An 11,014-nucleotide genomic window follows, 5' to 3' on the forward strand; every position below is an offset into this window, starting at 1 on the left:
ATCCAGATGAGGTCAGCACCCCTGAATGTAATGCCCACCTGCCAGCCTCCTCTTTCTAGGAAGTCCTGACTTTCCAGTGAGCATTCCCCCCACCCTCACCCCCCCAGCCCAGGCAGGGCCTGACTCCCTTCCCTATCTGTCCTGCCCTTTCTTCTTGTGTCTGGGGACCTTGGGGAGCATGGTCAATTTTCTCTGAAAGCAGTGGAGACGGAATTCTCAACTTCCATCAGACTCCTATGACCAATGGGCCCGCATTGGGGAGCCTGTCTGGCAACTGGCTCATCTCAGCAATCCTGCCAGTTGCTAGACAGGGGTAGGCAGGTTGGGAGGGGAGCGGCTGGGGAACACGTGGATAAGAGTAGGGAGACCTCAGGAGAGGAAGGTGAGGAGTCAAAAGACTTACAGAACGTTCAAGCCCAAAGGGACCTTAGGGGTCATCTAATCTAGACCCTTATGATACAGAAGAGGAAAATGAGACCCAGAGAATGGAAGTGACTTACCTAAGGTCACACACCTCATTCGTGACAGAACTGGGACTCATCTCCCTATTCCCAGTCCACTGTACTAAGGAGGCTTGGTTGTATTAAATTCAATTCTACCCTCATCCATTGAGTGCTTTGCACACAAATCTGTGTGCTTACAGAGGAAGCGTGGAATAGTGGAGGGATTAGTGTAATGGAATCAGAAAAGACCAGGGTGAGAATCTCAGTTCTGCTGCTTGCTACCCATGTGGCCTTGGCAAGATGAGGCCTCTGCTGTCCCTTCTGGCTCTAACTTCTATGCTGTAAGTCACACCTCTGCTCTCCAGGGGCTTGTAAGTAGCTGGAGAGACAAGGCAGACAGACATTCACTAAACAATCACGAAACCATTTCAAAAGAGCAGAAGATAGCACATGATAAATGTTACAGACAGTAAGTGATGCTGGAGGAGGTGAGAGAAGGGAAGGAAGCATGTGGGCTGGGGTGGTTGGAGAAATCTTCCCAAAAGAAGGAAGCCTTGAGCTAAGTCTTGAAGAATGGGTGGAGAAGTGGGTGTGAGGAACAGACTGTGTAGAGGTGGGAGTGAGCGTGGTGTGATGAGGGAAAGTAAGGAAACCAGTCTGTCTTGATGGAAAGAGATGTGTGGGGCAGGAGTGTAGGGGCAAGGAAGTCTTCCAGGGACTCTGAAGGGAAACGGGAGAAAATAGAATCCTCTGGGGACATTTGCCTCAGGGTCCTGAGCCCCTGGACTGTGGGATGAATTCCTGGTTGAGGGCTAATGGAGGTGGTGGGCATTGTGGTGCTCTCTAGCAGAGTGCCCGCCTGGAGAGAGGTGGCAGCAGGTGGTGCCAGGCGAGCAAGGCCCGTGTGAGAAGACCTGTCAGGAGGTGTATGCTGAGGAGCCGCTTCAGAGCAACTGCAGCCTGGGGCAGACTGAGGGCTGCGTGTGCCAGAGTGGGCATTACCGCAGCCAGGTGGGCACCTGTGTCACAGCTGCCCACTGTGAGTGCTGGCACCACGGACGCTCCTACTTGGTGAGATGCCCCTTTCTGCCAACCACAGGAAAATGCCATGTCCCCCACACTGTTCTTCCAACTACTACCCTGGCTTCAGTGTCTCTCTTTGTCCTTTCCTACACATCCCTGGACACTGATATAGGCTCTTCAGCCCAAAAGCAAAGGTCACAGCATCTGATTTGAAAGCAGCTCTGGACTGTTCAGCCTTCTTCCCATCATAAAACATGACTTCCTTAACCATATTCCAGAACTTGTTCTTTCTGCTTTTTTGGTCCCTCTCTCTTTGGCCTCTTTGGGACGTCCCAGGTTGGGCCAAGTGAACATGGTGTTTTGGAAAGAAAGGCTTGTAGTGGGAAGGATCTCATTCCATAATTATCCCCTTCCTTTCAGCCTGGGGCTGAGTGGCAGGAAGACTGTGAGTGGTGCAGGTGCATTGATGGGAGGAGCTTTTGTGCCCGGAATTGTCCCCCCATGGTCTGTGCTCAGGTACTGCTGCCTCCTCGGGCCAGGTTTGGCTTCCTGCATCTCTGAAGGAGCTAACATGCTGATCTGGGAAGGGGACACTTCACAGTGGGGGGAGTCCAGAATATGGGGTTCACTCCTGGGGTTACTGGGTGGGACAGTGAGTTGAAGTCTTTTTCCAAGTTGGGCCTCTGAATGTTCCTACAGGGTGAGATAAAAGTACAGAAGCCAGATAGCTGCTGCCCTGTCTGTCAGCAGGAGGCACTAGGTACAGAGTGAATGCCCAGGGGGACTCCCCTGCTCTGCCCCTCTTTATGTCTGACCCTTCTTCCCTTCCCTTAGCCCCCTAAGCCCTGCAGTCATTTCTGGACTGTCTCAGGTCTTTCTCTTCTCACTGGAAGTCTTAGAAAAAACTAGGGCCTAATTCATAGTCCCTGAGCATCCCTCCTCTGCCAGCACTACCTGTGTGTAGGCCTGGTCTAGGTGTCCCAGCCCTGACCCTTTCTAGCACTTTGATGTCCCTCAGAGTAGGGACTGAGGCTAGGCCCAGTCACATTTCTGCCTTTCTATGTCTTGCCCCAGTCCTCATCCTATATCCCCTCCTTCTACCTGCCCTTATTCTATGCCCATTACCTGCTTCCTTTCCTTTTCCTAACAGAGGAGCCATCAGTCTCCTGCAAGCACCTCACTGAGCTTCGAAACATCACCAAGGGCTCCTGCCACCTGCACCAGGTGGAGGTAAGCTACTGTAGTGGACACTGTCCTTCCAGCACCAACGTCATTCCTGAGGTGAGTGGTGAATCCTCCAGAAAGAGGGAGGAATTGAGGGATGGGGGGATACCAGAAGAGAGGAACATTGGGAAGGGAAGACTGAAGAAATGGGTGCCCTATTGTCCAACAGAGGGAAAGTGTCGTGTGGGGCAGGAGAGCTTATGAAATGAAGCCAGACAGTTTTACTGATTACTTAGAACTGTCCTACTCTGAGTAATTATAATACACTGGGTAATACATAAGAGAAGGGTCTATTTTCCTAAGAAGTTCCTATCAAATTGGAGGGAAAAAAGAGACAGAGATAATTGGTGCTAGTGAAAAAATCATTTGGCTTGGGTTGAGGCAGGGGGATTGGCTTAAATTCTGTTCAGTTCACCGTTTCTTCCATTATGGTCTTTCTGTAACCAAAATAAATGATTGCTGGCAATCAGCTATTCAGGACAGCTACTTTAGGGTATAGCTCTTCTATACATACCTTTCACCAAATCAATAGACCCTTTCCCCTTCTTAACACATCCATCCTGGAAATGAATTTTCAAGACATTTATTAGCAATTCATGCAAAGAGATAAAAGTCTACAATCTCTGGAGAGTCACAGAGATACCCAGCACAGAATCTAGACAATCTTAGCCAAAGACCTCTTCTTATTTAGCCCATAAATATCTAGGATGAGCTTAGATGGGTAGAACATTCCTCCCTTACAGTCAGAGAGTCTGGGTCCCATGCTTCATGGTGCAGCCATCTTTGTTTGGGAGTAAACCCATTGGCTTCATCCCTCTAGCTGAACCTAGATTTGACTGCTTTTCTTCTTCCCAAGAACACCTGCACTAAATTTGGCTTTGCTTACCAGTCCCTAGACAAGAACTTATGGTGTACCACATTAGTTTAGTTCCACCTTCTGTCTACTCTTCCAGAGTGATCACTGCATCAACACTCCTCCTGTTTTTCTTTCCCAAGAAAATATTTCTCCACTTCCTACAGAAAAACACTTCTAGGTTTACGATATCACCTGTATATCATATCTCAGACCATGTCCATCTTTCATTTGTAGAATGAAGGGCTTGAATTTGATGATCTCTAAAGTTCCTCTTGCTCTAACTCCCATGATCTTCTCAAGTACACAGGAAGGGTTATTTCTTCACAGCATACAGGAGTGAAATTTTCTATCGCTAAATGCTTACATCAATAAAATAGAGGAAGAGCAGATTAATGAATTGGGCATACAACTAAAAAAGCTAGAAGAAGAACTAATTAGAAATACCCAAGTAAATACCAAATTAGAAATCCTGAAGATCAAAGGAGAGATGAATAAAATTGAAAGTAAGAAAACCAGTGAACTAATAAATAAAACTAAGAACTGTTTTTATGGGGAAAACCCGATAAGATAAATAAATCTTTGGTTACTTTGATTAAGAAAAAGAAAGAAGATATTATCAGTACCAAAAATTAAAAGGGTGAATTCACCACAGTATACAGAAGTGCTTATCCACCCTTGGAGTTCCCTCATCCTTTATGTCCTGACTCTTTGTTTACTTGTGGTCTCTAGGCAATCCCCACCTGATTGCTACTGCTAACTGCTTCTGGGGCATAAGATTTAGAGCTGAAAATGTCCTGAGACATCATCTAATCTTGGGGTTTTTAACCTGGGGTCTGTGCACTCATTTTGTTGTGTTTTGATAACTATATTTCAATATTATTGGTTTCCTTTGTAATCCTTGTGTTTTATTTTATCTATTTAAAAATGTTATTGTGAGAAGGTAAGTTTTGCCAGACTGACAAAAGGGGCTAGAACACAAGAACGGTTAAGAATGTCTATCTATCCCAGTCCAACCTACTCTTTTTGATTGCAAATGATTTAAAATGCATTTGAGTTTTGCCTTTTGTCTTTACACCCCCCTTGTTTCAACTGCCTGCTCCCATCTAATCTGAATGCTCCTATGTGACAAAGAAAAGTCACTGATAGAGTAACCATATAGCTTATATTTTACTTTAGCAGGAGCCCCCTCACTGTAGTGAGTGGGGAGAGACTCCATTTCATTATCTGTTCTCTGGGATCTTCATTCAACCCGTTGATTTTACGGAGGAGGAAACTGAGACCCACAGATATTATGTGACTTTTCTGAGGTCATTCAGCTAATAAATATCAGAGTCAGGGTTTGAGCCCAGGATCACTGACTCCAAATCTGGTACTCTTTCTGTTATACATGACAGAGTCTGAAAACTCCAGTAGCATTAAACTAAACTGTTTTGGAGTCTTAAATGGGTTCTAGATGAATAACACTCTATGCTCATTCCTCTTTTTCTATTCTTTTTTGAGTTTGAAGTGTGACTTCCAGCTTGTTTGGGGAATCTCTTCTTTTGGGCTTTTGTTAATCAGTTGTATGTGACTCTGTGACCCCATGGGACCATAGCAGATCAATACTGTCTGTGGAGTTTTCTTGGCAAGATATTGGAATGATTTGCTATTTCCTTCTCCAGTGGATTAAAGCAAACAGAAGTTAAATGACTTGCCTAGGGTCACACAACTAGTAAGTGTCTGAGGCTGGATTTGAACTCAGGTCTTCCTGACTCCAAACCTAGTGCTCTATGATTGAGTCACCTAAGTGCCTCCTTTTGGGCTCTAGCCCTGTGCTATATCTCAGATGCTTCCCCTAAATATCTTCTTGATGCTTAGCTCTGGACAGCCTGGCTCAATCCTGCCCTTATTCCTCCTTTTGACCAGGTCCGGTCCAGTCCTGACTTGAGCCCCAGGTTTCTCCCCTAGCTGCAGGCTTCATTTCACTTTGCTCTGCAGACATCCCTTCACCCTCTTGGGACCAACCTGGCCACCTGCTTCCTGAGGGAGAAAAGGACTTTCCCAACAGGAAAATTGCCCTCAGTGATTTGTATTTGGCCCCCAACTAGTTTTGTTATGGAGTTCTTTATTCCTTTCCTAAAAGTTTCTGATTTTTGACCTTAATAAATTTGTCCTTTCTAACCCTGTTTTGTCATCAATGAAATGGGCATAGCAACATTTGTGTAACAGATGTGGATGCTTGTGACATATATAGGCAAAACACACACACATGCACATGCACACGCACACCCCTTTATACTTGCAAAGTCTATCTCACAAGGTCATTGGGAGAAAAGTGCTCTGCAAATATCAAAGAGCTAAGAAATCTGAGTTGTTTTCCTCACACTCATTACTGTCATCACTACCTGTGGTTTGAGATCTCCCTGCCCCAAGCACAGGCCCTTCATTCTCTCCTATTGCATCCCCTTTCTTCTGCACTGACTGGGAAGCTTTGACATGCTCACTCACAGGCTTCTGCCTTTAGGTTCTGCTCCCTAGCTCCCTCACTGGGACACGCTGGCTCCAGGTGCTGTCTCACTAATTCATGCTGTCTACACAGTGTCTGCCATTTGGCCCACCTACCTGCTTCCTGTTCTTCGGCTGATCTTGGCTTTCTTCTGTTTTTTTTTTTTTAATCTATGTTCTGGGCACCAGGTTGTAGGGAGAACATTGACAAGCTGTATGATGATCCAGAGGATGACCAGGGCTTGTATGGGCATTGGCTAAAGATACTGGGAATGTTTAGCTTGAAGAAGTGAAGACATTTGGGAGACCTGATGGCTCTCTTCCAGTATTTGAAGGACTTTCTTGTAGAAAAGGGATTATATTTGCTCTTCTTGGAACATGCATGGAAGTTGCAGAGAGAGAATTAGGCCTGATATAAGGAAAAATTTCCTCATGATGGAAGCCATCCAAAAGTAGAATGGGCTGCCTTTAGAGGAAGTGGGTTTCTCCCTCACTGGAGGTGTTCCAACAAAGGTTGGATGTTGGTGTTCAGTTGTTTCAATTGTGTCTGACTCTTTTGACCCCATTTGGGGTTTTCTTGGCAGAGATGCTGGAGTGACTTGCCATTTCCCTCTCCAGCTTATTTTAGAGATAAGCAACCAAAGAAAACAGGGTTAAGTGACTTGCCCAGGGTCACACAGCTAGTATATAAGGCTGGATTTTAACTCAGGTCCTCCTGATTCCAGGTCCAGTGCTCTATCCATTGGACCACTTAGCTCTTCCTAAAGGTTGGATGACCACTTGTCAGATATGTTACAGAGAGGATTCTTGGGGTGAAGTAGATGATTTTTAATGTTTTTCAACCTTGAGATTCTATAACTAGGTAGTTGATGGCCAGGATGTAACTTAGAATTAGAGGTTAGACAGTTGGGCTTGTCACAAGGAAAAGCTGAGTTGAATTCTGGCTATAACACAAACTCTGCGTCTATGTATAAATCACAATCTCTCTCAGCCTCAATTCCCTCATCTCTAAAATGGAAATAACAGTAATACCTACTTCATAGGATAGGCTTAAATGAGATGTGTGTAAAATACTTTGTAAATCTTTTCAAGCACTATTCAAATGTCAGTGATCTCTCCTTCCATGGTCATCCCTCTTGCCTAGGGTTAACAGCTAGCTCCTTAGGTACTCTGATATGGAGACAAGTCCCTGTGGACCAGCCTTCCCCAAATGACTTTATCACCTAAGTACATAGTGAAATTTATATACAAAAAAATCCCCAGAAGTGTGTGGTGGGGAAGTACTTATAGTTGCATAGTTTCACAGTTTTCTTCCCAACTGGGCTATGGGCCTCTGGAGAACTGAACTATGGACCTCTTCTAACCTTGTATCTCCCTAAGCTCAAAGTCAGGTTCATAAAAAGGTGATCAGTTAACTGAATATTAGTGTGGGTTGTAGTAATCAGGAGACTTTGTGAAGGAAAGGCACCTTTCCTCTACTGTATGCTTCTTGTCCTCCTCTGCCTGGCTAAACATGCCAGTGGATAGAGTCAAGGTTGGAGACTCCAACTCCAGGCTTCTGGATTTCTCTTTTTGATAGTGAGGGGACTAGTAATGGTGGGCAGATGACATAGGGGAGACGGTGTTAGGTCTGGGCAAGACTGGCACCCTTCCATAATCCCTTGCTCCATCCCCACCCCAGCTGGGTCCCTATCTAACTCAGCCTCCTTCCTTTTGCACCCAGGAGCCATACCTGCAGAGTGTGTGTGACTGCTGTAGCTACCTCCTGGACCCCGTCAATCCAGTCCGCATCCTGAGTCTGCGCTGCCCTGGGGGGGACACAGAGCCCGTTGTTCTTCCAGTCATACATAGCTGCCAGTGCAGTGCCTGCCAGGGTGAGGCCAAAGAGTATCTCTATGCATGTCTATGTACATAGATGTATTTTTTTAGTGGAGAGGATGGTGGTTGTTGGTCCAAGAGTGGGTTGGGATTTTGTACCTGGGTTAGAGGGTTCTTCCTGCTATTCCAAGATAGATGCCCAGTGTGCCAGGGCTAGGGGGTACAGAGAATACAAGAAGAACAGGGTCTGTTCAGGTCGGAGCTAAGGGAGACTTTTCCCATTTATCCCCCACCCACCGTAACTCTTCCTCATCAAAACAAGCAAAGCCTTTCCCCACCCTGTTCTCCCCTTCCAACTTCTCCACCCAGTAGTCCTTCCTGTCCCAGCCATCCTGGGTTACCTTGCCACTTGCCTCCTTCCTCTGCACATCTCTCTCTCTGCCTGGGTCTCATTCACAGGAGGGGATTTATCAAAGCGCTGAAGAGATTGGAATCATTGGCAACATACTTAGTTCAACCAATATGACCTGCATTGTCTGGAACAGTCTTCATTTCAAGACAAGAAAATACATTTTAAACAAAGCTTAGATGAAAGTATATTCTTTGTCAGACTGTTTCTGGAATTTGGGGTTTGGAAGAATACAGTCTACCATAGTCATGGTAGATAACCCCTCTTTGTTCATGAAGCCAACAGGCCTGCATGTATGTGAACCATGAATGGCCTGGGGGCTATAGAACGGAGGCAGCTCATTCCCTAATAAAGCAAATTTGCCAATAATTTTGTGTGTTGAATCTCTCTGTGAAGGTTCTGGGGAAACAGGTGGTGGGTCTGTGCCTTGGACAGGACCCTGGGGCAGGAGCGGTTCCTTCTGTAGGACAGGAAGGGGGGTGGTGGTTACTCAACACCACCAGGGGTTCACAATCCACTATTAAATATGTAACCTGGAGAGGTCGATCATCATTTGTCTTCTTTAGGCTTCATTTTCTTCATTTGAGAAATGAAAGAGAAGGAAAAAAGCATTTATTACATGCTTACTGTGTGCCAGATACTTTATAAATATTATTTCATTTGATCTTTGCAATAACCTCTGGCAGGTAGGTAGGTACAATTATGATCCTCATTTTACAGTTGGGGAAACTGAGGCAGACAGAGGTCAAGTGACTTGCCCAAGGTCATGATACTAGTGTCTGAGGTCAAATTTGAACTTGTCTTCCTGCAGCACCCTATCCACGGTGCCACCTAGTTGCCTAAAAGGCAGCATGGTAGAGTAGACAGTCCTTTAGTTTTACAACCAGAAGATGAAGGCCCTAGTCCAGGCCCTGCTATTCCCACCTGTGATTTTGGCTGAGTACTTGCTGATCTATCAACAAAATGAGGAAGTTTCACTAGATGCACTCTAAGGTCTTCCAGCTGTAAAGTGTTCTCTAACCTGGGACCCCTCCTTTGTCCCATTAAGCCAGACAAGAGAGTCCCATCCATCTATTCCGCCCAGTGGCCCCTTCTTCTACCACATTCTTCAGGCTGGTGCCTTATTGTTGGCTCCATTCATCTGTCACGGGAAATTCAGTCTCTAGTCCTAATCCTAACCACCCAATGAGGGATTGCTGTTAATTCTGGAGATCTGTGAAGATTGAGAGGCCACAGGGAGACCAGCCCAGTGCAAAGTCCAGGGAAACAGTTAGATTCTGAGGGGGTGACGGGAAATAGAAAGAGTGCCAAAGTCAGAATTCAAAAGAAAGAAATATTTTAAGTAGTGAACATTGTGATTTTGAAAGGAAGACTCCCTGGGGAGTTAGTTGGGCAAGGGTTCTTAGAGCAAAGAAAATACATTTTTATACAGCTCGTTTTTTTTTTTTATGTATTGCCCTTCTTATCCTCACTTCTCTACCTCAGCCATGACTTACAATTAAGTTTTTTTGTGTCCAACCTGGTAATAGAGCCTATTTCAAATATAAAGGAAGTGTAAGGCATAGTCCTAGAGCTAGAGTTATAAGGCACCTTCGAGGCTATTTAGTCCCACGTACTTATTGGACAGTATAAGACAAGTAAATGTAGCACATGGGAGGGCTGCTAGCACAGGTGCACTCTTGATCTAGTGAGACAGGAAGGACACTAAAAAGGGGTTAATAATCTTACTCTATTCTAGTCTAGTTTTCTCAGAAGAGGATTGCTGATAATGGGAGCACAAACTCCCACAGCATTCCCTAATCACCCTTCTCTCAGGGACTGGCTAGGAGGTGGGGCAACTACCCCTGCTTCTCGATGTGGTCGGTCAAGACAGGCACAACTTGTACATCCACAAAAATCTCTTCAAGCCTCAATGGGGACCAGTTTAGGCACACGCAGAATTTGTGAATTCAACCCTAAGGCTCCCCATTCACTGACCAGTGGCCACCTGTTTTATAGGGGTAACAGACAAAGAAGGCATTTTGCCAGCAATAGCCCCACCAGTTTACATCACCCCATCCCTGTATTTCACTGCAGTCCCAGGGGATGTTTATGTTATTTATCATTATATAATGCTGTGCAAGCATGGTGATGTTTTGAACCATAACAGTAGGAAATCGTATTTAATACCTAGGAAGAAGAAATAGTTATGGCTATGGATCCTAGGAAATTGAACTCTAAGAAATGACAACAAAAATTCACTTTATACACATTAAAATTCACCTCATTGACATGAAAATCCACCCTACTGACACCAAAATCCACCCCACTGATACCAAAATCCACCTCACTGACACTAAAATCACCTCACTGACACTAAAATCCACCTCACTGACACTAAAATCACCTCACTGACACTAAAATACACCTCACTGATACCAAAATTCACCTTACTTACAGAGAGGTACAGAAAAAGGCCCAATGTGACTTGCCTAAAGTCATACAGGTATTTGACTGGACATCCTATGATTCTAGAGCTTGGGCTTGTTTCGCTGTGCCATATCTGTCCTCAAGTAGCTTATAATGTAATACATTTGGGGATACAAATAACATAAACATAGCAGATAAATATATCAAATAATTAACATATAGCAGATAGAGGACAAGCTATGTAATACTATACTGGACTGAGGGGTATAGGAAGCCCACCCTGAAATCCAGGGCTACCCAGTAAACCAATGCCAAGGGGAGAGTGCTGGGTAAGCCAGGAAACCTGTG

At 45.1% G+C, this 11,014-nt stretch overlaps 1 protein-coding gene across 1 annotated transcript in view; it reads left to right on the top strand.

Annotated features, from left to right (window-relative positions):
- The window catches only part of LOC138157580 (SCO-spondin-like), a 98,229-nt gene extending 89,614 nt beyond the window's left edge, over nucleotides 1-8,615 (top strand). The window contains exons 101-106 of the mRNA XM_069083210.1: nucleotides 1,291-1,514; nucleotides 1,887-1,982; nucleotides 2,166-2,226; nucleotides 2,617-2,747; nucleotides 7,754-7,904; nucleotides 8,308-8,615. Of these exons, the coding sequence (XP_068939311.1) occupies nucleotides 1,291-1,514; nucleotides 1,887-1,982; nucleotides 2,166-2,226; nucleotides 2,617-2,747; nucleotides 7,754-7,904; nucleotides 8,308-8,330 (686 nt within the window). The 3' untranslated portion in view covers nucleotides 8,331-8,615. The remainder of the gene's footprint in view (nucleotides 1-1,290; nucleotides 1,515-1,886; nucleotides 1,983-2,165; nucleotides 2,227-2,616; nucleotides 2,748-7,753; nucleotides 7,905-8,307) is intronic.
- Nucleotides 8,616-11,014: the final 2,399 nt, after the last annotated feature.

Source organism: Petaurus breviceps, unplaced genomic scaffold, assembly GCF_028583685.1.
Source record: "Petaurus breviceps papuanus isolate PSGF00001 unplaced genomic scaffold, PetGlider_PUasm1.0 115, whole genome shotgun sequence".
Lineage (NCBI taxonomy): Eukaryota > Metazoa > Chordata > Mammalia > Diprotodontia > Petauridae > Petaurus > Petaurus breviceps.